Genomic DNA, 27,264 nt, shown 5'->3' with positions numbered 1-27,264 from the left:
ACTGTAGTTGTGCCATTAATCATCAATTTGTGTTATGCTGTAGTCTACAGTTAACAACTACAAAGACCCATGGCCATACATCGCAGACATGCAGTATACTCCCGAATACACACAACTACATGCTGCTACCCTCTCACACATCATCTAAGAACCTTATTGGCTCCACCTTACTGTATATCCATGAAAGTGTAATTAAGCTAGTGTTACCTTTTTGGCTGAATTCTGCTGCATGTTTCAAAATATAAAATAAATAAGAGAGCACAGAATGTCAATATGCCCTACATCTAATTGATTACAGTCTCTGAAACAGACCACAAACTTTTTTTTTCTTTGACTGTTCCAGAGAATGTTTAAATATCATATTTAAAGGAAGGCCTATAGATTGGAGGTCAATAGAAATGCATCCAACAAAATAAATAACCGTCTTCATGTAGATTGGTGAGTATAAAAGTAATAATACAAAAATATTTTTGGATTCACTACTCCTGGCAATACATAACCATTATTATTTAATAAACAATTTTATTAGTATACCAGTTATTCAAATAACCAATTGATAACGTATTTTATCAAAAAGGGTTAAGTAAATTAATGAAGTTGTCAACTGTTTAAATGAAAATGACCAAACTGAAAAGTATACTGGACCATAAGGTAATGCAATAATTATCATGTGTTTGTATGGAAACAGTCAAGAGCAGAGGGCTTTTGCTGCTGGCAGTGGGCAGACTGTGTTCCATAGGCTTGCCTGCGTAGTCACAATCAAATTAAAAACAATTGCACAATTACATTACCTTATGTCCAGTCAATGTCATGAACTTTAATCTACAAGTCAGACATAGTTACAATATACAAAAGAAGAGATATGAGAAAATAGAGAGACATGATGGCCGTCATTCCATGATGCGGGAGGTCACAAGTTCAACATTAGCCATAAAAAGAGGCACAGACAATCAGCCATTGACACCGTCACAACAAAATGGCTGCCAGATGACTGTGCACAATGCGTTACAATGTGTGGATACATACCGGTACCGCACTGCGGGCTATGCTCATAAATCTAACAGCTATCATTACAGGTTTCTAGATCAGGAAAAGGATCAAAAGGAAAGAAAGGTAGTGACAGAATTAGGAGGAAAAAAACAAGGTGGAAAAAAGGAACTCAGAGTTAAGGAGTAAGAAAATACACTATGAGGTGTGTAGGAAATAGGAAAGGTCTGCTAGTGTGTAGGAAATAGGAAAGGTCAGCTAGTTTGAGGCATATAGTTTCAACAAATAATGAATAAATAATTGAAGGCACTTTGCAGTTTTTGCAGTTCATGGTCTCAAACCTGACGAGGGACATGGTCTTGGATCTTACCATTGATCTTCGTATGAGGGTCAGTCTGCACTTTGCTTTATTCTCTGCAAATTCCAAGCTGTTGATGTCTTTTAGTCTGGCCCTGTATTTGTTCATCTGTTCCACAATGATAAGCTCCACACACCTACAGCATAAAATGGCAGTCATTTGAAAATACTTAAGTAAATGTTATTCAGTATAAAAAATACTGTAGACTAAAAACTCTACTAGTACAAAATTCAAAAGGTCCCCTGCGGGATACCAATGGCCCTGCAGTCACAACTATAAAAGTGATTTATTATTAAATTAGTTGGACTAAAACTATTACTGTCGGTGGCTTTGACTTGGCAGTAGCAGTTAGTATTATAAATAATATAAGCCAGTAAATTTAAGTCTTACGCTGTTGTCTTCCCAATGTCCTGGACGCTCTGTAGTGGGTCAATGGTGTCTGGACACCGTAGGATGCAGGGGGCAAAAACGATGGCCAACGCGTTGGCTGACATACGGTTGGTTTCCTCCTGTAAGGCAATCCTGAAAATACAAATCCCATGATTCACCTCAGCTCAGGCAGATTACAAGGATAGGAAGTTTTTTATTTTGATGGCTTGGTTTTACAATTCTTCACTTGATTTTCGATGGAGCAGAAATTAGATTTGATACAGGTCTCAGTATTATTCGATTCCTGATCCCAAACTGCCATGCCAGTTTCTAGAACCTCTTACCTGACCAGGTGAAATATGAGGCGCTCCAGGGTATTTAGGTGAGTTCTGCTCAGTTGGTCGATGATGGAGTACACTCCTCGGATCACCTCCTTTTTGTCTTGCAAACCTAAAAAGAAAGAAAATATGGTACTGATCTTCAAATTACATATATGTATCCACTTGATCACACTGAATTAAATGTTCCTGGAAATTCAGAGGATAACATTTGCTGGATACCATATGACAAGAAAATAAACTAGAGTTAAATTCTAATTTAATTAAGTTTTAGAATTTACACATGGCACGGAGAAATTCCTCGTAAAGTTCAAAGGTCATGAGGGGGTTCGGCAGGTCCCGTAACCACTGTTTGAAGACGCTCCCAATGACGTGGATATTATAGTCATCAAGATTCATGCTGTCCACATCTAGACAAACAGCATAGGGAAATATGTTACATTTAGTATTTAGCAACTGTATGAACATTTCATTAGCTTTAGTGAATAGGCTAGCTTGGTCTCCTGTCCATCTATCATCAGGCCATTACCACTACCACTAGTCAGCATTACCTGTGTCTAGACCCTGCTTGAGCTCCTTGATCTTATTTGTGGAGCCAGACTTCCGGTAGATTCCTTCGGTGTAGAGGCCATGCATCTCAATGTAATTGATGAGCTTTTCAACCACAAGGGGCACCGTCCGCTCGTCATTGGTTAGACGTGAAACCTCAACTCCAAACTGCCTGGAGGAGAGCTCCGGATCGTACTGTTCATGGATACAGGCATTAAGTTGCGGAAACACAGAACACAGTCAAATACAGATGGCAGTGTCAGTGAAAGGGAGAGAAAGTGAAAGATACAGACTGATTATACTTTCTTTTACAAAGATTTTCCTGGAATTGCATTCCCTTTTCAGCTAGCATCTCAATACTTCCAAGTAACTGATCTCCAGTGGCTTCCCCAGCTTGAGTTGCACACACAAATAATAAATGTCACTGGATTGTGCAGTGACACAATATGGCCGCCCTTACCTTTTTACTGCATTTGGTCGTCATCTTCAAGCAGCACTTTCTGTGGCAAGCATACCTGCACACTGAACACACACAACCGGAGAAATGCATGTCAGAACAATGAACCACTGAAAGACTATGCCTCCACATCATTCCTTAGTTTTTTTTGAAAATCAAACAGATATCTGCGGCTAACTGACTAAAGCAAGACAAAAGCAACCTTGGCAGGATAGGAGAAAACATCCTGTCTGAAAGAGGGTAAACAGTGTTGGGAGAGCTCCAGACATGGGCAGCCACAGACCCCATGAGTCCAGTTGAAAACAATCTAATTAAGAATGATAGGACTGTGTGGTTGAGTGTGTGTTTGTGTGCGTCCGTGTGCGTACTCACGTTTGCAGACACAGGCTCGGTCCATCATCCAGATAAGGGAGGAGCAATACTCGCAGTAGGTGGGTATGCTGTACTGGGTGGACTTGAAGATGTGGCCATTGTGCTCTTCTACCTACAGGGGGCAGAGAACATGCTTTACGTACTGTATTTAACTAGAACGTTTCTGTGGACTTAACTCATTGGTAAGTTTATTCATATTAATAAAATAAAATAGGTAAGGTGGAAGCAAGGTAAACAGACTATGTATAGCACTAGATATTGGACCAACAACTTGTAGTCCAATGTCTAGTTTTGCAAATAAGAAAGTAAACTGGTTATCTGCAAATGATTTAGAAAGCATGAGCCGAGACCCACAATGTCCATGTCCTTTTTCCTCCTCTTTTTGCGTTCCGTTTTGGGAACCTGTAGGGAGAAAATAGACAGTGCATACATTTTCTTCTGCCTTGATTTCAAACAAATAACAACAAATGTTGTTTGTCTCATAAATGCAGACGACAATGGTTATTTGTATAGCATAACCCTGAAAATACTGGTAAATTCAGAAAAGAAAAATAAATAATCTAAAAGTACCTTGCTGAGGATGGGATCCAGAGGCTTGTACTCTGTCATGAACTCATCCAGGAAGACTTTAAAGGTGTTGACCCACACCTTAACTGGAGACTCCCTCCAGTCTCTCTGCTCTTGGCGCATGGTCTTCTCCAGGATGTGCTCAAACAGAGCGTACAGGTCCTTGTAGCGGATACTCTTCCCATCATCCATCTGGATAATGGATTAGAGATGCACATAAGGGGTACCAAATACACATTTTCACTTGAGTTCAAGTACTTTAACTCATTTATCCTGGCTTTCTTGTATTCCTTTCTCCTTAATAAATTGTCCTCAGGAACATATTTTGACAGATAAGAGGGTATTTCCACTATACTAACCGCCAGAGCCGTGGAGTAGGAGTTGAAAATGTTGAGGCGAAACTCCTTCAGGGCCTTCTTGAAGACTACGTCCACCATGGTATCTTTCTTACTGTCCTCCGTGTCCAAGTCATTGATCTATGATACGGATGAAAGTAATGGTCATTAAAACTGACATAATTTCAAGGGAGAAAAGATTGATATTTGTGGGAACGTAACTATACATACAACTCCTACAATTAGACAGTAAACTGATGCAAAGCAACAAAAGCACAAACATTCTACTTTCTACATTCAAACTCACCAATAAGTATGTAATGTATCCGGATTTGAGTGAGTGTAAATGTGTGTGTATGTATCTGTGCTTTCTGCATGCATGCATTTAGTTTTACCCCACACCTTTTTCATTAAGAAGTCATTCATGCTCTTGTAGTCGTTGGCACAGGTCAGGATCTGTAGCGAGTCGTTCTGCCACTGGGCAGGCTCCAGAGCCACGTTGCTGATCTTCACGCTGCGCCGCCGCTTCACCTTGGGCGAGGGCTCCTTGTTCTCCTTGAACTCCCGCCCCGCACGCTCCAGTGTCAAGTCAGGACTGCGAGGGGGCGACATGTGCTCTTGTCCTAAAAAGACAAGGTTGGAGGGGGGGTCTCACAACCAATTGCAAAGCCCTTTGGCACAAACACACTATGTTTTAAACATGTTTAGCGTAGGGTTGAAATGTGCTGCTTTCATTCCGGTAGTACCCCGTTGTCCTCTGATCTATTTCCCCCCGCTCACCCTCGCCCAGTAGGGGACCTGTGTCGCCGTAGTCACCATCCATGGAGTCTGCACCACAGATTAGCTTTTCTCTGGATGGCTTCTTCTCCCCCTGCTTGGTCTTCCCCCAGAAACGCATCTTACCCCGAACCCTGGTGGGAAAACAGCGCATTTAGTTGTTGTGAGAGGGGCATTTCCAACAAGGACAATTTATTTTAAGTAGTGATTTTGATATGAAGACAGTTCTTCCAACCGTCTTCATATCAAAGCTTCAGGCAGTCAATGCCCCTTACCCATAAAGGCTGTACATAAAAACACAAACCTTCCATCTGTTTGAGAGTTCTTCGGCATCAAGTCCACTTTGCCCAGATCCCCGGACGACATGGCTTTCTGCATCTTTTTCTTCTCCTCGGAACCCACTGATGGCTGAAATGTCATTGAATAGGAGACAATGTCAACTAAAAAACTGAGTGGATCGAAGCTTCTCTGAGCATCTACTATGCAGTATTTATGTCCAAGCCTGCACCAAGGGCAAACGTCAGTAGATGGCAGCATAGTATCAGGTTTGAGCATATGCAAATACCTGTATATTCTTTTTTCAAGGTAAATTGGAATGACAGTTGTTGAACAGTCTTTAAATAATGTGTATAACTGTGATGAATTGTCATACAAACATATCATTCACTGTCACATACCAGGAGACAGAGCCAAATACAGTGTCACAAAAAAATACATTAAAATCCTCAACAAAACAAAGAAAGTTGTTGAGTGAGGTGAGGGTTAATAAATCACGGGCAGGAAAGCTGGTGGATGATTGTTGACCTCTGATCCCTGTGTCCCAGGGCCAGGCCAGCTGAAAAGTGCTAGAAGTGTAAGAAGCTAACAGGCTAATTCATGCAAAGACTGTTTACTGAAAGGATGAAGAAAAAATACCAAGAGAGGGAGAGAAAAATCATTGTTAGGGCTTTGAAAAATAGGGAAGAGGGACTAAAGTACGTTAGTGGCCTTGATTACTTTTCAAAGAAGCTTATTGTCATCTCAGCTTATGTTTTAAGTTGTACTTCAGAAGAATCTGTTTTTAGAGCCTGGGGAATACAGTACTGAGTCAATACTATAATCCATAATTAGTACAGAATTTGTAAGATTGATGTTAAAGGTTATGGCGTTAAAATTCATTTCCAAGATAGCTGTAGCTGTATAAACCTTGTTAAATCATATAAAGCTTCCATTTTTGCTGAAAATTCAAACGAATATTCTGGCAAGGGTTTGACCCACAGAAATATTTTACAGTATTTCAAAGAAAATACATTTGAGAGATAAGGGAGTTAACAAGTGAAAAGCCTTGTAGCCTAGTTTGTCAGCAGTGTAACGCAGGACTAACCATGCAGTGCTGAAGTGGTTAGCAGAGAAAGTTTGGCTATCCAAAAGTCAACCTTTAGCAGACTTGGGTGTATCAGCCTAGGAAGACTTAGGGCAGCAGCAGTTGTAGTATTAGTAGTAGTAGTAGTAATTATGGCTTTTAAGCCCGGTTCCATTACCATTTCTGAGTCACTGAAACACGATTCACCCAAGACCGAATGGGGAGACACTTGTTTGGGGAGGGGAAGGGTGTAATGACGAGGGGAGAGAGGAGTGTTGTCGCCGTCATCTTCCTCGGACTCGCCCCCTACAGAGAGGATGGGGGCGCGGGTAAGGAAGTCGGAGCGTGTCCGCGCCATGCGGGCTTTCTTTTTGTAGCCAGCCCTGCCGACCTGGGGTTGACCAAAAACGATAACAGCACAAGTGAAACACTGCAGGTATCGAAAGTGGCTTCCTCCTGTGGTCGGTGGAGTCTGAGGGCAATCTTTTGTCGTTTAGAACAGCAGGTGACCTTTGCATGACCTATTACTACTGGTTTTGTCGTCCTCTGTCAGAAAGTGTACATAAACACATGACTGCACCCAATTAAGGCATTCAAAAGAACACACGTGCAAATACGTGCCCCCACAAACGCACAGATTTTCTCTTAAGGTACTCAGTTGCCATACATTTTATGGGAATAAAAAAAGCAGCTCACCTCCCGTGTTTTAAGTGTCTTGGAGGGCTTGGAGCTTGAGGGGGGCCCATCCTTTGGGGCGGTAGCAGGCCTCTCTTGGTCAGCGGTGTCCTTGTCAAACCTTGTAATGAACAAGTTTGACATGAACAGGTTTAGCCATGACAATCAGAAGACAAAGAGGTTACATTTTCACAGTGATATGAAAATAGAAGGAAACAGTAGCTTCCAAATGCCCTGATGTAAATGCTTCATTGTCTAACAGGTCATATTTGATCTACAGATAATCCAAAATATAATTTGCCTGACGTAATCCATTACTTTGGTGACACAAGGAAAAAAAACGCACCCCACCAATTTAATTTGATACTCACTTTGAAAACGACACCTTGTCTTTTGGGGAAAAGAAGATTTTCCCAGACCTGTCAGTCATACTGGCAGACACAACCTGATTGGTGGGAGCCTTCTTGGGGACTCTCTCCCTGGCCCCTGCTTCTCCTCCCGCACTGTCTCTGGACTCCAGGATGAGCCTGGGTGCCCAGCCCTCGGGACCAGGCCTCTTCTCTCTGCCTGAGGTGGGAGGGGGAGGGAGTCGAGCCTGGGCACCAGCAGTCTGAATGTTGCCCCTAGCAGAAGAGCCCTCAGAGGGAGCTTCAGACACAGACTGGGTCCTGGAAGATGGACCCAGAGAAGGGGCTCTCTCAATCAGTAGGGAGCTGGGCCTGAGGGGCCTGCTGGCGGAACCAGCTCCAGACCCAGACCTGGAACCTGGCCCAGATACATCGTACCCGGGGATTGTTCCTCCTTGCCTGCTCTGCTGTATTCTTTGCAAGGCTTCTCCTCTCTGCTTCTCAAGCATGTCCTTCTCGTACTGGGCAAAGTAACGTCGTTGCCTCTCCAGCTCCTCTTTCTGCTTCCTGATCTGCTCCATCATTTCTCTCTCGTTCTGCTGCTGCTGGTGCCGCTGCCTCTCCTCCTTCTCCTCGTTCAGTCTCTCTAGTTTCTCCAACACGGCCTGGTTGGCGGCAGGGACTGCGGTGGGGACAGGCGCAGGGGCAGGGACTAAGAGGGGGTCTTGCGGTGGTGGAACGGGACCAGGCTGCTGAGGCGATGGAGTCAACTCTCCTGTTTGCGCCGCCTCATCTCGGAGTTCCACGGGGGGACGGACCATGCCCAGGAGGTCCTCACTGAGTGGAGTTTCCTTCTGCATGCTAATGACAACCACCACTGGCCGCCGGGATGACTCCCGCCTTTCTTTGGGTGGCTTGGTAAGAACGGCGGTGGTGGTAGTGGAGGTGGGGGGGTTTAGAGGTTGCGAAAGTTCTTCACCAGGAGGGCAAGCGGTGACCGAGATGCCTTCATGGACTGGGACGTAAAAGATCGGGAGGTAGTTCTCGATTTTTGGCGGAGGGGTGGGACTGGGGTCAGCAAAGGCAGGCCTGGCCTGACTGTCTGGAGGGGGAATGACCTCTGGAACGGAAGCCCTGGACGGCTCATCAACCATTTTGGGGAAGGTTGAGAAGACCTCTGCTGGGAGCTCCATCTCTTGAGCCAGCACGGTGGGGAAAAGGGTGCCTGGCTCCTCTGCATCCATCACCTCTGGCTTCTCCTTAGGTGGCTCCTCATCCATGCTGAGCAGCTCAAAGCTGCCCTTGGAGCTTTGACTGTCGGGGGTGCCCTGGGGGGAGCGCAGAGGAGGGGTGGTGGGGGGAACCAGTTCAGCCGACCAGCGCCTCTCATCGGAGGGTGATGAGGCCCCCCCACTGGTGGCCCGCACCTTGAGGAGCTCCAGGCTGAACTTGGCCTGCTCCAGCTCCCTCATCCGCCTGCTCTCCCTCTTGGCCCGTGTTGTCTTCTGGCTAGGCTCATCCAGCGTTCTGGTCCTCTCACGGACCACCACTGGAGGAGTCGTGGTGGACCCCGGCGGTTCTGAATGTGCTCTTGACGAGCTCTCAGAAGACCTGGTCTCCCCTCCTGCTCCTGCTCTTCTCGTTCCTGCTGCTTCGTCCTGTTGTTTGTCCTCGACTGGCCCTTCCTGTGCACTGAGCTTCTGAAGGCTTCTCTCCCGCTCCTCGTACGAGCGATCCTCCCACGTGCTCAGGTCCAGACCCATGATGCTCGTTGGCTCTTCGTCTTCCTCTTCTTCTCTTTCGGGCGAAAGGCTCGTCTGGCCATTCTGCAGCTGCTCCTCCTGCTGCAGAAGGAGTCTTTCCTTCTGCTTCTGTTCCTTGAGCTCCCTGAAGCTATCAATCAAGGACACATGGTTACAAGTTCAGCCAGATCAGGAGAGAAAACTCCCTGGATTGAAACTTTCCTTCATGTCCAGCCAATCAAGTACATTTGCCTCAAAGAACTTCCTCTCAGATGTGTAAACTAAAAGTAGCAGCCTTGCGAAAGAACTCTCATTCACCCGGCTCAGCTGACTGGAGCTACTTTGTGTTGGGGTGTTTATGTAATGACATTATCTTAACAGGAGACTGTGTGGTTGGCACACTGTGAATAAGCCGGGGATACAGAGGGGGGATTGGATATAGAATTATGACCAAATACCAAAAGTGAGCCCTGTTGCAAGCCCCTGCTTGAGCCATAAAAGTAAGTTTCTATACTATACTGTAAGATTCTATACCACCTGGTTCTATACCAGTGGTCAGGTGATTGAAGGTAGATTACCTCTGTCTGGCCAAGTAGCCTCTGCTCGCCACCTGCAGCAGTGCCACCGCACCACGCAGCTTGAGGTAGGCCTCCTTGGCCCGGTGACGGCGCCAGGCCATCTGGATTACCAGCGCTGCCGCCATCCGCCTCCACAGCCACCGCCTCCACTCCCTCTGCAGCAGCAGGGCCGCCCCGCGCCACAGCCCCAGCCTGCGGCGCTCCCTGAAGCCCCGCCAGGCCGTCTGCAGGCACAAGGCTGCCCCCTCCTGGACGGCAGGGTCGTAGTCCTCCTCGTCCTCTTCCTCCTCGTCCTTGGACTGGTTGTTGCGCCACCATTGCTGTGGAGGTTATGTTGCATGTATTATAAATATATGTGGATGATGCTGTGTTTACAGTAAGATTGTGGACCGTACCATTTTAGCGGTAAATTAGGGTGGTGTATAAGACACACAGGCAAATTACCACATAAAATAATGGAAGAATTGGCATAATCGCAAATAACTCAAATGTTTCTAAATACATGTTTTAGGTTTTGTTTCTTGTAACTTAATTATTTAATGTGCAACTACATTCCAATATCTGATACTCAGTTAATAGCATTAAAACTCGAAGCCATAATACTGTGAATGTTGGCGCTAAGACAATGTCACAGTATTTACCACAGAAAATAAATTCTCAAGCTAACATCAGAATCCAAAAAGAAGAAAAATTTATATACATGTAGTGAATGTCCATGATCAATAAGGCTCAACAGTATGCCCACTTTAAGGTAAATTCATATCTCAATTATTACACTTAATAAAAGTAAATTTGTTATGAAGCAAAAGCTGAAGATGGCTTTGTAGCCGGACATTACCTGGATCTGCACGGCTGCGTGTCTCATCCTGACAAAGTTCTTCCTCTCCAGCCGTGCACGGAAGCGCCGCTGCAGGGTCACGATGTGCCGGAGCACTTCCTCGTGGAGCCGGGCCTGCAGCCGCTGGCGGTCCGCCCCTCGTAGGAACACCTGCGTGGGCCGAAGGGGAGGAGTCGGGTAAAAGAAGCATGCGGGAGCAGCAGGGGTGGAATTACGGTCACACAGGACTGGGACACTTTATTACACACACGTATGGTATAACTAGATGGGATCTGCACGGTTGCTTGATGTACCAAGTGTGCCAATGTGTACACAATCAACTCGAATCGAGAAATGTCAGGTATGGGTTGCACATTATAAAGGCATTTAATGAATTCAATTTTTGGACAGTTAAAAACAAAGCTGGCTCATTGCTCATCTATGACTAGTGAAATTCCAGGGTTGTGGAAGGAAATCACCCATTTCAAATATAGCAACATAGATTTAGTCAGGAGTGTAGGTTTGGCTTGAAAGGTGGGGTTATGTTATCATGGCTGGCTGTCTATTCAAGGTTACGCATGGCCCCCTTCAAACAGGCCATTTAAATGAAGTAATGGGGACCAATATGAAATAAAATCAACACCAATGGATTGAATGGCCCGCCTGGCTACTGGCATCTTCCTGTTGTGCAAAACTATATGTAAAAAATCCATTCTTCAACATCTTTTCATGGCCAGGACCTTGACCAGGACCATCTACAACAAACAGCTGTGGATTCTTACAGTGAGATGAGGCACTCTACAGGTGCCTGAGAGACGTACCATTGATCTGCCAACCTGGAAGCCATCAGGTGCAAGGTCGGCCTGGCGCAGGTAGTGTCTGATGCCTTCTTGGCTTGCACTGGTGCCCTCGGGGAGCAACACACGAAAGTGGCGCACAAAGTCCTGCCAAGAGAGAAGGGAAGTGGGTTTGTCAGACACACACAGCAGGGAGACTGTGTACAAAATGTGTACTATTTTACCTTTATCATAATGAGGTCACTTTGAATCCTTTGAATCACAATGGAAGTGTGCTACTGTACAATGCGAAATGCATCCCTCAACCTCACGACGTCAGGCACAAAAGATCTTGTTGAGACACATGGTTTCAGGGTCAGAGTCCACGTTGACCTCGCATCAACAAGTCCAGAACTCCCCTAGACTAAGGGCTTTTGTCTGGTCTCATTGTCAAAGGGTGAGGCAGGACTGAAAATCATATGCTGTGTTTATACAATTACCCCAGGCAGAGCTGATGTCATCACACACACACACAGACCTACACTCAATGGAAAGTCTCTGTGCTCACAAGCCAGGTCAGGATGCTTCATAAGTCCTCATTAAGTGACACACGGACAAGATATTTTTTAATAACCTAAAATCCATAGACGTAAAATGGCGGGAGGGGGGGGGCAAGGATGCAGTAGACGTGAAGTACGTTTTTGAGTTGTGAGGTAATGACAACAAAATGAGCATTTGGCTCAGAAATAATATATACAACCTTTCACTGAATAGCCTTTTCAATTTCATGCTCAGTCTCTTACATTTGAGTAAATGTTGGGATCTTACATTAAACCATTATTAAATTCAGTACTTACCAAGCAAGTCAGAGGCCACTCAAGCCTAGACCTGTATCATATGAAATACTCAAGGATTTAATGGGTACGACTTGACAGTCTTATTTTCTTATGTCAACAGGATGTTGACACCTTTCAAAGTAATCATTTTTTTAACGTGTGTATTCATGGCATGTGTTTGACTACAAAATCCTTAGGGTTATATGGACAGGTGGGCAGCAAACCACTTCCATATGAATACAGACGATGAACTGAGATATTTGTGTGTGTGTGTGGGGGGGTTCTCCTCAGGCCCACAGAAGAACCTTTACTGGGACTCCTACACACTCTGACCGCATGTTAACGTGACCTGCAAAAGAAAGGCTGGTACAAGCAGCACCTTCCATTTCACACAGTCCTCATTTCAGTCTCTTTCAGAGAGTAGGAGCGGCCTAGGCCCAACACACTGACTAGTCCTGGTGAGGAGAAGCACTCCTCTCAATGGGATGGTGAGGAGAAGCAGAGGGAAACCCCTCTGGTTTGAGAGTGGAGGTATTGGAGGGAAGTGGGAGGTGTGCGTGCTCCAGTCTGTGTCAGTATGGATTATGTTCCATCTGTTTCTGTCTCACCTCAAAGGTGTATTTGATGCTGTAGCCTGACTGCCGGATGCGCACAGTCTCCAGCATTCCAGTGTAGCGTAGCTGCCTCAGGACCAAACTGTCATTGAAACGCAAAGGCAGCTGATAGAGAGAGATCGAGAGAAATAAAAAGGAGAGATTAAGACAGGGGTGGGTGGGAAAGAGACTACTGGAGTGAGACGTATAGGGGTATAGATGTAATGTAATTTCCTACAGTAAGGCCTTCAACACACTTTCATACATATGGAAACTTTACTTTTACATGTACTTGATCTTGATCAATAACTAAATTTTAATTTAAAGAAATGAATAAATGTACTAATCCATAGCTGAGCAACCGAGTTCTGAAAGTTAAATTGAAAAGATCAACGTCAGTGAAAACTGCTAACATACCTTCTCAGCATTGGAGCGGATGCATTTGACAAAGTATGGCTCTGATTGGCCCAAAGTCTCCATCAGCTTATTCAGCGAGGCCTATGATTAGACAGACAAGAAACAAAAAACAGTCATTTTACAAACTGTCAGACACCCAGTGAAACAATACAAACTTGCACTGTAGACAAAATGTATGTGGTGGAAAATGCAGGGTGACGTGGACTGGTGGTTTTGTCGGGTGTGAATATTTGTCGTCCTGCCTTTATGACTCCTGTGTGTAACATTAAAAAACAATGTCTGGGATCATAAAAAACCAGTATGCGGTTGGCTCCTGATGTGAAAAGGACTGGGTGTACAAAACAACCCGGTTCTCTTGCAGTATGTCTTCATTTTGACAACCAGGGAACACAGTGGATGAATTGCACCTGTGGTTTGAGCTGGTTTATGTGTGCGTGTGTGTTAACATGTGTGCATGCATGTGTGTTGAGGAGACTGTCTGTGTGCATGATCATGCGTCCCACATGTGTGTCCACGTGTGTCTGTTTCAGAGGTCAGAGGAATTCACCCCAGCCCCCCTCTCTTTTGGAGGATTAAAGCAATCAGCCACACAACAGGATGTGGGAAGTGAAGTCATCCACATATTCTGACTGGGCTTCCTGCCCAGGGTGGGACTGTTGTGGGGCATTCACGGTCCTCCACTCTCACTCACACTGGGCCCAGGGGGAGATTCCACCAAGCTGGGTAGCTTGGCTGTTAGATTAAGACAACCTCATTTTGTTCAACAGAATACTGAATAATACAAAGACGTGTTTGACTTTTTTCTTCAAACTTTCCTGGTGTTTAGGTTAGTTTTTCTTTAGGTTCAGAAGGATCTTCCATCTCTATCATAAATGTGTTGATATAAAGTATGGAAAATTATTTATTAGACAACAGTATATCTTAATGGGCTTTACAAGTTACTGAGCTTTATTGTAACTATATTTCTGCGGATTAAACTAGTAACCCGAAGTGACTGAGAACATCTTTTTCTAAGGGGAAAGGGTTATGGCCTATAAAAATGTTACCACCCAGACATGATGTTATGTCTTTTGTGTGGGATGTAAAATGTGTCTGAATTGGCCGCATACTGAACACAGAGTTCCAGAGCATGTCCATAGAACACTGGCGTCATTCTCACAGCTGGACACTGTTTGAACCACTTGTGATGATCAAGTGTGCACACAACCCGGACAAACCATGGGTTCTTGTCAAACAACAAAAATAGTTTGAAATAATTTCTGAGGGCTTATGAAAAAATAACATTTGTAATTTAAAATACATTTCTCAGAATGAGTGATAAAGATGACTAAAGGGGGGGGGGGGAGAAGCTGGGTGTGGATTTAAACTTTTTGACCAGGGTCATGCCTGTGCAAATAAGCCTGAGCTATACAGGGCACACCACTTCTGGTTTTCACCAAAATTCCTCCAAATGTCAAGGTGAACACAGACAGGGAAGAGTGACCTCTGACCTGAAACTGGGCGCTGATACTGGGCGGCTTCTTCTTCTTGTGGAGGTGGAGGAGGGACTTGGTAATGCGGTCGTGGAGCGTCAGGTTGCTGAGGTATTTGAGGGACTTGACATCCAGCAGGTGCTGTGGGAGAGGTAACACATGGACAGTTTCATACAGAACAGCAATTGGATGGAAAATACTGTGTGTGTGAAGCACAGATATGCGTATCATTACCTTTGGAAGAGTGGGCTTTAACTTGTAGTTTTTGTTCCTCCTATTAAAAACACATTATATGGTTTTGGTAACTACACTATGTTCCTTTGTTCTTTACTCAGCCTGATGAGGCCAGGCAGCACCAGGCTAGGTACTGAGCCCCACATTCACTAGAAGGGGATCAGTGAATGTGGGGTTAGGGCTGGCACACACACACTTACATGAGAATGCCGTGGGCCCTCTCCAGAAGCTTGCTGGAAGTGGAGTTGACGAAGATGCCGCCGTCCTCCCCAGCGTTTGAGCTGGAGCAGGAGAGGTGGCTCTGCCTCCCGCCACGTCCGTTCCAGCCCAGGGATGGAGACTCCCTAGCAAACACACACACACGGTAATGGGAATAATGTTTCTCCAATTAAAGCAGAGCAACCATGATGGCTCAGAACATCCCTTATGTAAACCTGTAAAACCTCTGTGTGTGCGCTTTACACACTGTAAAACCTCAGGCCTCAAGGTACACTGAACCTCTTACCACTACATTTTTTTTCAAGTATCAACACAGTGGTGAACCACACTGAACCACTGCAGGAGAGGGAGAGGTTCGTAACAACTTGTGGTCTTGGGACCGGGGGACTGGGGAGACCATCCATCATAGCTTGGGCTCTGCGAGCCACTGGAGCAGGGATGGGTTTGTTTTCACGCTCCCAACCCTGATTTATAGGGTTTCCTTCCAGCTATGTCGGTGGGCCACACACTGCGACCATGCTATACACAGTAGGCGCACTAAGGTGCACATGTATGCTTCTTTACTAAAAAAGACTGGGCATGACATGAGTCCAGGGAGTGCTGTCATGGGTAATAAGAGAGCAGCGGCCAACAGGCATAGAGGGGTAGTACAGGATGCCTGTGGATGCTTCTTAGTCATACAGCTGGACTTTTAGAAATTCAAGGTTTGTTTATTCTTCTAATACTAGGAGTGTCAGGATTTTGGGCCGTATAATTAATTCTGAGAACTATTTGTCAAAGTTCGAATATTTTTCAATGCTGGGAAAAAAAGTAGAGAAGCTCAATCTGGTCATCTGGCTTTATGGGTACTTAAAATAAAAGTATTTCTTACAACAGGAAAAAAAAACTATAAAAGTAACAGAGTTTTTACTGTTAAGGCCTCAAATACGGATTCTCTTCATGTTTACAATATTTTCTTTTGTGGTCACATTGGAAAAGAACATGGCTTTCATTTTTAACATACTTTGTCTCTGTTATGGTGCACTTGGAGCCAGGAATAGCTTGGACGGCGACTGAGGCGTAAAAAGACAAGCATGTCTGTGGTGTGGTGTTTGGTGGTTTAGGTTTCCCACCTTGGGACAAGACCCAGAGGACTAACAAGAACCCAGCTATGGACTAAGGTCCAGCAAAGCACATCCTCTTTATCCCGAGTGGAAAAGTGTACCTACAGCTAAACTAGGCCGCCTAAAACGTCCTGCTAATTTCAACTGAGGACGAGGATTGCAACATACTGCAGGGATTGTAAATGATTGCTCTACGAAGAAAAATGGGATACATTTGGTTTACTTGGTGGAATAGCTAGAGACATAGCTAGATAGCTAGATCTATAAATAAAGTGTATACAAAGAAAAACTTTGGCACGTTACAATCTTATTTCCTCTAGGCTTTATTCCAGTTTGCCTGAAGTTACCAGATGGATATCAACTTTTAAATGAGGAAATGACACAAATTAAATCCAGGCTGAGGGGTTATGGCACTCCTTATCAAAACTTTCCTCTAACACACACACACACACCAAGCCAGGCATGCTGGTGGTGTTTATCTTTAAACAATACCCCTAAGAGACTTAAACAGTACTGTACTGTCCACTGTAGAGCCCCACCGTGAAGCGCCCTGCATAGAGCAGATATTTATCACTCCCTGGGTCGTCCTCTCTGGAACTCTCTGACATCACGCAGGAAGCAGCTGCATGGGGGCTTTAGTGCTCACTTACTGAAGAGGAGTGTGGAGTTGAACAGGAGGGGGGCATTGCAAATCACATTAGGAGGTCTTTAATAACCCCAAACTGTGCCCCTGTGTAACACAATCACCAAATCGTATTGTGGCGGGTGGCCTTTAGACTTATTTGGGGGGGGGGGGGGGGGGGGGGGGGGTACCAGACTTGAAATCTATTGACTCATCCCAAAGAAAGGGTCTGGAAGAACCCTCATCTCTCTGAGTCCATTTGTACCATAGGCCATGACAGGAACACGTTACAAACAATTCTCTTAATAAGGTACATACACTGTAGTCAAACTGACCGCATCTAGCCTGCTCTTTTGTTTGCATTAGGGACTCACCGTGGCGCTTTCTCGTTGAGCATGTTGCTACCCTGCAGGTCTGACAGGGGTGTGCGTGGGTTCTTCCGGGCCACACCTGGTCCAGGACAGAAAGGAGGGACACAAGATGGTAAGAGGACACACACACGGCACACACATATACACAAAGCCAAACCCAGGCTATTTCCAGACCAACACTCTTCTAACACCATAGGACAACCCAAATTAGTTATGAATATTACATGGGCCTTGAATGAAGACTGATTATGGGTTAAAGAATATGTAGCATAACAAGGTAGAATACAGTAATGGTTAATGTTTCCCCGTTAGTGTGGGTGTGAAAAATACAGTACAAAACATAATGCATTTGAGGCATTACTGAACTTAGTTTTGAGGGAAAGTTTACTTTAATTAAATACATCTGAGATATCAAATTGATCAACATAAATATAATTTGACTTAAACATTCTGAATGAGAAATGTGTGGATGGTATTCATCATACTTTTGAACTCGTCATTGTGGGGTGTTTTGAAGGGTGAACTTTTAAATATTCAATTTGGAGAGTAACTTAAGAGAGATATTGGTGGCCTTCAAAAATTAGACCAAAGACAGGTTTCATCAGGAAACCATTTTAAGTAACTGAAAGCTGTGTTTTTAGCAGCAGCTAGGACTCTGTCAATCAGATTGGATTATGACAGTTGGCAGAGGAAGTGATGTAATCCATATGCAAACATTCCACCCCATTAACAGGCTTGAACTGCCAATCAAACAGAAATTTAAACAAAGAATCAATAATCAGGAGACAGCTAAGAAATAGTTTCACAGTAGTCTAATGACTAGGTTCTAAATTCTGGTCGTGTCATTATGTGGTATTACTATGGAGTTAGATTAGTTTCATAATTCAAACAAACAAACGCAACACGATTCAAACAAACTTAACACGATCCAAACAAACGCAACACGATTCATACAAACATAACACGATTCAAACAAACGTAACACGATTCACAAATAAATGACCCTATTACATTCGTTTGCAACCTGACAAACACAAGTTACAAATCCCTGCATTCGTTGGTATGAATCCTTGCATTCGTTCTTGTGGATTTTTGGAACTTTCCTGACGCGCTTTGATCCACAAATGCATTTTTTCTAAAAGATATCCTCTGCAGCCTATCAGATGTCTCCAATTTTACCGGAGAATCACCGGAGAATGTCTAATATGGGTAGACGGGCTCTGCGTTAGCCTAGGAAACACGGAAAATGACTAAACATGAATCCTGCCATTCTCAACAATATTTAATCAGGTATGATCATCGGTTTAATAAGATTAACAAGCAATATTTCACCTACATGCTACCAGACGACATTGCTCGTGATCTGAAGGAGACGATGTCCGTCATTATGGCAGGTTGTTGAAGTCCACATAGACACGTTAATGTGATTGGCTAAAATTGGAAGAGACGATCTGATAGGCTGCTGAGGATATCTTTTAGAAAAAATGCATTTGTGGATCAAAGCGCGTCAGGAAAGTTCCAAAAATCCACACGAACGAATGCAAGGATTCACACCAACGAATGCAGGGATTTGTAACTTGTGTTTGTCAGGTTGCAAACGAATGTAATAAGGTCATTTATTTGTGAATCGCTTTACATTTGTGAATCACGAAATACATTTGTGAATCGTGTTACGTTTGTTTGAATCGTGTTACGTTTGTTTGTTTGATTCGTGTTATGTTTGTATGAATCGTGTTACGTTTGTTTGGATCGTGTTAAGTTTGTTTGAATCGTGTTGCGTTTGTTTGTTTGAATTATGAAACTAATCTAACTCCATATATTACACATTATACTGTTTTTGCTTAAGTCAGATGTGCAACATTTCCTGTTATGTCAGGAGATATTGCTGGGTAAAAAATTGCAAATTAATAAAAATAATAAGCATAATGAGGTATCATCATAAGCTCTAAGCATAAAAGAGCTTTAGGTTGCAAACTTCTGCTATCAAGCAAGTTGTGGCGCTTTAAAGAGCTTGGCACTGCTGACACTGGAGACAGATATAGTATACAAACCCATAGGCATGGTATTATGGAGTCCATGGAATGAGGTTAGCACATGAAGGAGATGGAGCCTTATCTATTCCCACCACCCAACTAAATACCACAACCTCAGTCAGACATCCTCTCACCCTCCGACACACACGTGCACACACGTGCACACACTCACATAACCTCTGCCCAGATTAGTCCCAAACGGAGGGAGGTGAGGGATACAAAAAAGGTGCACACTATTACCAAGGTGGGTGCCCAGTATTGTTACTGCCTACTACAGTGAAATAGGTCCAGCCCCCCCCCCCACCCCTGAGAAAACAAATGTTTTAAAGAAGTCTAACTTCAGAGGTGATATTGTGCATGTGCCCCCCAACCCCATTACCACTGAGCAGGTTAAACAGGGGTGCTATGGCTGTTTCCATGCAATGCTGTCCCCACGACAACAGATAGGGTTAGTGAAAAGGGGGTGGGGGGGATGGGGGGCCTGCGTACAGTGGATTACATGCAAGACAGGTGATTAGTGAGATGCATTCCCAGGCGCGTACAGAGACGTGGGGGTGGGGGGGTGGGTGTAGGAGGAGACCAACAAACACCTAGCCGAGTGTAAAACTGTTTGTGTGTACAAATATCCAATGCACACATAATGCAAAGGAGGCAGTTACAGCTATATAGCCTGTTGTTATAAGCTTGTCTAATTTGTAAATGAAACGATGACTTAGCAGGTAGATAAAGAATGCTGTTGGTCTAACCCCGAGACCCCCCCCCCCCCGCCCACCCTCCACTCACAGTTTTGCATGGAAGCCAGGGAGGGGGAGAGAGGGGTATTGTGGGATTGCAGCCTTACTGTGCTTCTCCTCTTTGCACCGCTGCAGGATCTCTAAGCTTCTCTGATGCACAGGGTGATGCAGAAAGCTAAAACTATCCACACTGTTCAAAGCTGCGCAGGGAGCAGCGGCATCATGCCCTTTGGGAAAAGCAAAAAATAAATAAATAAAATAGAAGGAGAAGAAAAAAGAGGGGAAAAAAAGGATAGAAAGAGGGGGAGAGGGAGAGAAACAAAGAGAAAAAAGACAGATTAGACAGCGGACGAATAGAGGTAGCAATCTACAAGAGAAATACCTGTGCAAGACCTTTCAGGAGAGAAAGATACAGTATATTCACATTCAAACCTGTTGTGTGCCCCCCCACCCCACCACCTCCTCTCAGCAATAGTGGTTCTATGGGTGCCTTCCCCCCCCCCCCCCCCCCCAGAGTCCTCCCTCCGGCCATTTCCCCTTCTCCTCATTTGGTTGTCTTCAGACTCAGAGATAACAATCAATCACAACTTTCATGTACATTCCCCTCCGGTGAAGTGATGGCGTGGATGACTGACGGCTCCATTTGGCAGGGTTCCACAACCCTGGAGGGGTTATGGGAGGGGGATGCTAATTGAATAGCTCATCTGTGTCAAACAACATATTCCATTCAGTGTGTGTGTGTGTGTGTGTGTGCAAGAGAGTTGGGATGGTGGGGTGAGGGGTTTCAGGTTGTCTTTTAGATGTGGGATACATTGAGCAAAAAAGCAGGAGGAGCAAAGGGTATGTGACTTTGGACAGATTAACCAAATCAAAGACTTACACTTCTTGAGCCATCACATGAAAATCCTTGGGTTTAATTACGCAATCCAGGCACTGTTAAGACTGGTAAATCTGTTCCCAAAAGCTGAAACTAAGTGGTTGGCTATCTTATTTGAAATGGCAACGGAAGCTAGGATCTTCTGTGAAACTGTATATACAGTAGACAGGGAGGGAGGGAGTCAGATGGCTGAGCGGTGAGGGAGTCGGGCTACTAATCAGAAGGTTGCCGGATCGATTCCCCGCCCCGCAAAATGACGTTGTGTCCTTGGGCAAGGCACTTCACCCTACTTGCCTCGGGGGGAATGTCCCTGTACTTACTGTAAGTCGCTCTGGATAAGAGCGTCTGCTAAATGACTAAATGTAAATGTAATGTAAATGTAGACAGAGTTATTAGAAAGGATCTGTATACAGCATAACAAGCATTGTTGATTACCAAATGTGATCTAGCATTAATCTTGCATATCTACGGCAGACAGAGCAAGCTAGGAGCACTAAGAGGATTAGCAGGTGGAGGGAGAATAGGTCTAAAGGTGGAATAGACTGCTGAATGCAGGAGAACACTACAGACTACTGTCCACACACACATACAACAATGTACCAGCACAGGGGTGGGTGAGAGACCTTAGATTCTGTTATGTTTGGAAAAATGTTCACATGCACACAAACACACTAACGCACACACACACACACACACACACACACACACACACACACACACACACACACACACACACACACACACACACACACACACACACACACACACACACACACACATCTCTGTGTCCCAAGGAAGAGTGTAAGGGGGACTAGCTCCTGCTCTACAGAATGTTGGCCCAAGCAGCCACCTTGAACCTACAGCGAAACCGTGTTTCCTTGCATCTATACAGTAATCACACTAATCATTATCTCCAACATCCTCTGTGGAAGAAGTTTCGGTATAATTTGAGTTTGTATTCTGTGTGTGTTCAACGTATTTGTGTTGAATGCCAGTGCGTTGAGTCCTCATTCCCCACTCACCACTCTTCCTCTGAGTGTGTCTTTTGCCGGCCTCTCGGAAGGCCACCATGGCTCGAAAGTAGGCCCTCAGCACGGCCCAGCGGAAGGTGGCCGGCGGGTCGATGCCGATTAAGCCACAGATGAAAGCATTTTTGCTGCTCTTGAGTAGGGCCACGATGTCAGGCCGCATGTGGTCTGTGTTCTTCTCCCTGAAGTCCTGTGTGTGTGTGTGTGTGTGTGTGTGTGTGTGTGTGTGTGTGTGTGTGTGTGTGTGTGTGTGTGTGAAAAGGGAAGAAGGGTGAGAAGAGTGAGTGTGTGTTTATTTGTTGTAGAGCATTGGGAAACAGACAAAGAGAGAGGGCAAAATATGTGTGTGTGTGTGTGAGTATGTGTGTGAGAGAGAGACAGACAGAGACACAGAAACAGAGGAAGGAGGGAGATGTGGGGACAGATCTCCCACCAAATTTCCATTGTGCCTTCTATATCAACTCGAGGCACAGCACAAATACCGGACAGACAGATTTATGCCTCATAGATTGCCAATGCAGTATCAAATTAACTCATATGTATTGTATCTTGAGAATAGGCTCCAAACATAACACCAGTACCCTAAAAGACTTCTAGAGAAAATGAGAAGGTTGTTGTTTCAGTGAAGGTAGTAACATTAACATTCAAACAAAAGCCCAGACCTGCACAGTGAGTAAAATCTTCCAGCAGTTGCCAGATCTTGATTGTGGTAATGTGACTGCACACCTGGGCGTGTTGCCAGGTAAGTGATAAAAAAAAATCCCCAGTGCAGGTATGTATAAGCCTTCACACCCCATTTACTAGCTATACAAGAGCAGTATGCCGGCTCATGTTATCTTGTTATGCTGGGTCTGAGTGTGTATGTGTTACTGTATGTGTGTTCAGCATTCCCCCGGGCGACTTCCTCTGTCACTTGAACCAAACGTCTACAAACCCATACTAAACCCAGAAACAAGAGGAAAATCTGAGCAGCAGCAGAAATGCCTTTTCAATGATGGCCACTGACCTTGACCCCGTATTTGACCTTGCCAGCATAGTGGCGGATGATGAAGGCGGGCTCCATGACAGCAGGAAACTCAATGTAGCTGTTTCCCTCATGCTGCCGTCTGAACTTGTCCAGCAGAGTCTGGTTGGTGGCCTGGGGAAAGCTAGGGCCAGTGCACAAGAGGGAATGGAGTCAGAGTATTTTCAAAGAGGTGTATGGGTGGGTCAGACACACAGCTGGCCAGAAGCACTCACTTGCACTCCTCGTCCAGTAGGTGGAGCAGTGCTGTGGGCTTCTTGCTGATCAGGTTGATGCAGCCGGTGTTGTCGATGTAGTCGATGTTGTGCCAGCTGATGCCCTCTGACCTGTACTCCTCCTGTGGGGGGAGGGGGGCAACACAAACAGGACGATGGGTGAGGTGAATTGTCGCTCTATTGTCTAATTGTCGATAGCAAAAGTCTCCATACAACCATCCATAAAACCAGTCCCATCTGAATTCCAAAACAAGTTCTCTTCAGCATGAATTAGCAGCCAGACCCTTTTCTGGTTTCATAAAATGTACAGCATTCTTAGCATTTTGTCAGAATAACGTAATAAAGGCCTTTAATCCGAGAATGTAATAATGACATAATTATTGTTTTTTTTTTTATTCTTAATGATATCCAAATCTTTTGATCCCTTTTTACCCAGACAAATGGTCAACCTTACCAACAGAGGTTGATTTGCATTGCTTATTCTACTTCCCGCACAAATAAGGACTGGTCTACACTATGAAATCCTGTTCGTGCCTACCATGGAAAACAATAACCTAATACGGTATATTCAGTAGCTCTTAAAAGGATCGGAATGAACACTGGTCTTGTCCTTCAGTGCTTGGCTCAAAGATAAAATATGTGGGCACACATACTGTGATCGAAGTATGTTGCTCAAGTGTGCAAATTACTGTGACCAACAATGTATTTCAATAAACAGGACGATGTAACGAGTGTGAGAACTACTATCAAGGTAACATACAACAAAATGTGATTAAATGAAGTACAATGCTTGTCACAAAAGTACTTTAATTAAAAGTAAACGAAAGTATCAAAAAAAAATGTTTTTGTATCTGATTGATGTAATTAACTGGCATGTTCCTCTTCCCTGTGACACACTTAGAACTAGGCGAGGATGGCCTTAGCAGACATGACACGAGACGTGTCCGAATTAAGAAAATACGAAAGAAAAACATGTTTTAGGATATTATGATTTAGGATTATGATTATAATTTGTTGATATACAATGGCATATAATTTGAATAAGTATAAAGCAGTTTATTGCTTACTTTACTACCTACAGGTCAGATTAGACTTTAAAATTAGATTTTTGTGAACCATAATATTATTATATTGTAATGAATTGAATTCTGCCTAAGCATTGTTTTACACGTTTGCATGGGTCAACTGGAATGACTATTCAATCACTGATTGATTGTTTGACCGCAACATGTTGCGTCTCTGGACTTCAACGGAGCGTAAACCTTGACAGATAATAAGCTTATTTCACTGACATCAGTTTGTTCTCAAATCAACCACATTTTTTTTTATCTTGCACTTCCAAAAATATGTCTCTGATCATACAGGAACACCTAATGTGGACAGCCTAGATCTGGCCCCACAACGTGCCTGCACTCTGGTAGGCCCACACGGAAAAGACAATAAAAGTCAATTTACGAGAATTCTATAAATGGTTCAGTGAAGAGAGAAAGAAAAAAACACCATTAGAAGAGTAATGAGTGTGCGTGAGGGTGCCTGGTTGTGTGTGTGTGGTGACTGGGTATTCCAGAAAACACTTCAGTGATGATAGCATGCATAGCACCTTAGCCCAAGGTTGTTGGCTCCATCACTGCCTCTCTTTCTCTATACTTCTCTCTCATGATGCATAGAAAGACCTGCTAAGTAGGCCTACACTGTGAAAGAAAAATACAGCAACCACACAGAGGAACACAGAGTGCTTTATAACAAACTCCTTCAGTGGGATAGAACGTAAAAACAGTTTATGTTAACAGCCACATGTCGACACTGAATTGGTATGTTCACACAGTTGCAAGTTCACACAACACCAAACTTGGTTGCTAGTCTCAAACAGTGTTGTTGTTGCAAGGCAATAGTTTTGAAACGCAAGTTCGGCTTGGTATAGTTAGTCATTTATCTACCATATAATAATAATAATTATACCAACATAGGAGTTATATGATATTGGTTGACAGAGACATCCTGCAGATAGACACTTTCTAGGACCTCTGCAAGTAGTCTGTACGCATGCAGGCACCCATATATGCATACACCTGCACACTTACACAATCATGTGTGAGAAATGGAAGGGCTATAAGACCTAGAGTACAGTAAAAGTGTAAGGGTAAACGTTTTTAAACTGCATCATTCATTCAACACGAATTACAAGTATCAGGTAGGACTCTTGCCAGATTTGACCCTTCATTCAAAGCGTAGGAAAGCGTGACTTGCTTCTGCCATCAGACATGCAGCAATAACCGTGAGAAAGTACAAAAGGTAACGATTCAAAACAGTTTAATGCTCCAAAGTCATGCATCCCGTGAGCTTTTGAAGATTGCTTTAGAGCACTTTCACCAGCTATTTATTACATAAGCTTCTTGTTTTGTGCCTAGGAACAGAACATTTTAACGCAGCAAATCTGACAAGAGCTTACATTACAAGATGAAGGACAGTGACCCTTGACTTAAGCTTACAACCAACAATAAGACAAAACACTCAGAAGGGATTTTTATGACGCAAAGCCTTAGCACGTTGTTTAGGTTAAATGTGTTTTTTGGTCCCTCACTGAAGTCCCTCATTAACCAATACATGCAATGGGACTTTTCAGGGTGCTATTAACTGGAAGCTGAAAAGCTGACTTTTTATGGGCTTCAATGTCCAACACAAACAACGGTTGAGAAAACGTTGCATTTCTCTAGAGCAGGAATCCTGATGGTGGTAACTGTGACACCCTCATGTCAATCTGTGTCTACTTAACATGGCACAAATCTGTCATGTTTGCAATCAGAGGAGGGAAGTAAATGATAATGTGGATCATGCAATCGTCAGCCCCTGACCCAAGACCTGTTGTGTAACCGCATGTCCTCTGTTGTTAAAGGGTTATTGTACAGTGAGCATTTTGTATGATAAAACCATCGAGCAGGTTAATAATCTCACGCCTATTATACAGTATCTAAATAAGGTCCTGCAGTTGCATCTTGCAAAGGAAGATAAAACCTCTCCAAATTCATATTTACTGAGCAAAAAAGCATGTTCAGAGAGTTTTACGTCAATAAAAGCATTGTTTGATAAGAACACGGAAATTGACTTGAAAGAGCATTTACCTGCTCCAGTTTGAAGATGTGCTGGTTGAAATAATGCTGCAGCCTCTCGTTGGCGAAATTGATGCAAAACTGCTCAAAGCTGTTGTTCTCATAGTCTTCAAAGCCAAAAATGTCCAATACTCCAATAGATAAGATCTGGGAACAGAGGGAACAAGTGGATATTTACATGATAGGGGAATATATATATATATACATACGTGTGTGTGTACAGTAGTATTGTTTAGATTGTCTTTTACTACACCACGGGTCATGGGTTGAACTGATCATGCTGTTTTAATGACAAAGCTGAGCTTGAAACACAACCTACAGTAAGTAAACCTAAGTTTTTTAATTATGAAATAACATTTATTCTAAAAGACCCTTGGAGATAATTCTCCAACTCCAAGCTATCATCTGCAACTCAAGTTAGAATGCAGCAACAACTGGTAATGATTAGAGGGCTTGTGGAGTTAGGTCATAGTTAGCTCTGCAGAGACCTTTAGGGAAACTCTAAATAGGATGTTTAGCCCAGACATGAGTGAGGCCGAATACTGTACTGTATGAAGCCGTTTGTCAATGATGCAACCTTACCTTAGCTGTGTCCTCCAGGTCCCTGTTGTTGAGCAGCGCATGGTTTATTCGAAACACTATCCAGTCAAAGAGGGCGCTGTACAGAGACTTGGACATTGAGTCACGAACAGTCCCCGCCTGGATGGAAGAAAAACACCTACTTTAGAAGTATCTTTATTTTCTTCTATCTGTGGTCATTTACCCGGGAACCCGGAAGAGCTTGGAGAAAGCATAATGTACTTCTTGTATGTTTGGATTTAAAAACCTGCTACATAAACAGACCAAAATATCAGGTCATTAGACCCAAGAATTCCCCTTGTGAAGTGAAGAAATCATTCATTCATTTGACATGACAGGAATGATAACAGCAGTACAGCTGTATATGTAATATCAGACACTTCATAAAAGGGGAAAACCAATTCTGTATGTAGA

General features: G+C 44.0%; 1 protein-coding gene across 7 annotated transcripts in view; it reads right to left on the bottom strand.

The window, feature by feature from the left end:
- The window catches only part of myo9aa (myosin IXAa), a 77,659-nt gene that overhangs the window by 2,519 nt on the left and 47,876 nt on the right, over positions 1-27,264 (bottom strand). For 4 of the 7 annotated variants that reach the window (XM_047041358.1, XM_047041361.1, XM_047041364.1 and 1 more), the window contains 32 exons: positions 26,854-26,970; positions 26,284-26,418; positions 23,165-23,286; positions 22,932-23,073; positions 21,920-22,115; positions 20,128-20,247; positions 17,257-17,332; positions 15,139-15,282; positions 14,939-14,978; positions 14,723-14,845; positions 13,233-13,313; positions 12,831-12,941; positions 11,432-11,554; positions 10,632-10,781; positions 9,794-10,113; positions 7,498-9,366; positions 7,148-7,247; positions 6,630-6,842; positions 5,414-5,517; positions 5,113-5,243; positions 4,735-4,955; positions 4,357-4,473; positions 4,001-4,189; positions 3,785-3,832; positions 3,431-3,542; positions 3,062-3,123; positions 2,604-2,796; positions 2,334-2,462; positions 2,059-2,164; positions 1,736-1,867; positions 1,358-1,481; positions 1,027-1,080 (listed from right to left, as the gene is read on the bottom strand). In XM_047041358.1, coding sequence (XP_046897314.1) covers positions 1,027-1,080; positions 1,358-1,481; positions 1,736-1,867; positions 2,059-2,164; positions 2,334-2,462; positions 2,604-2,796; positions 3,062-3,123; positions 3,431-3,542; positions 3,785-3,832; positions 4,001-4,189; positions 4,357-4,473; positions 4,735-4,955; positions 5,113-5,243; positions 5,414-5,517; positions 6,630-6,842; positions 7,148-7,247; positions 7,498-9,366; positions 9,794-10,113; positions 10,632-10,781; positions 11,432-11,554; positions 12,831-12,941; positions 13,233-13,313; positions 14,723-14,845; positions 14,939-14,978; positions 15,139-15,282; positions 17,257-17,332; positions 20,128-20,247; positions 21,920-22,115; positions 22,932-23,073; positions 23,165-23,286; positions 26,284-26,418; positions 26,854-26,970 — 5,904 coding nt within the window. The remainder of the gene's footprint in view (positions 1-1,026; positions 1,081-1,357; positions 1,482-1,735; positions 1,868-2,058; positions 2,165-2,333; positions 2,463-2,603; positions 2,797-3,061; positions 3,124-3,430; positions 3,543-3,784; positions 3,833-4,000; positions 4,190-4,356; positions 4,474-4,734; positions 4,956-5,112; positions 5,244-5,413; positions 5,518-6,629; positions 6,843-7,147; positions 7,248-7,497; positions 9,367-9,793; positions 10,114-10,631; positions 10,782-11,431; positions 11,555-12,830; positions 12,942-13,232; positions 13,314-14,722; positions 14,846-14,938; positions 14,979-15,138; positions 15,283-17,256; positions 17,333-20,127; positions 20,248-21,919; positions 22,116-22,931; positions 23,074-23,164; positions 23,287-26,283; positions 26,419-26,853; positions 26,971-27,264) is intronic. The other 3 variants (XM_047041360.1, XM_047041363.1, XM_047041362.1) reach the window with 3 other exon arrangements.

The sequence above is a fragment of the Hypomesus transpacificus genome, chromosome 19 (genome assembly GCF_021917145.1).
Source record: "Hypomesus transpacificus isolate Combined female chromosome 19, fHypTra1, whole genome shotgun sequence".
Lineage (NCBI taxonomy): Eukaryota > Metazoa > Chordata > Actinopteri > Osmeriformes > Osmeridae > Hypomesus > Hypomesus transpacificus.
This window is presented reverse-complemented; position numbering and strand designations above follow the sequence as displayed.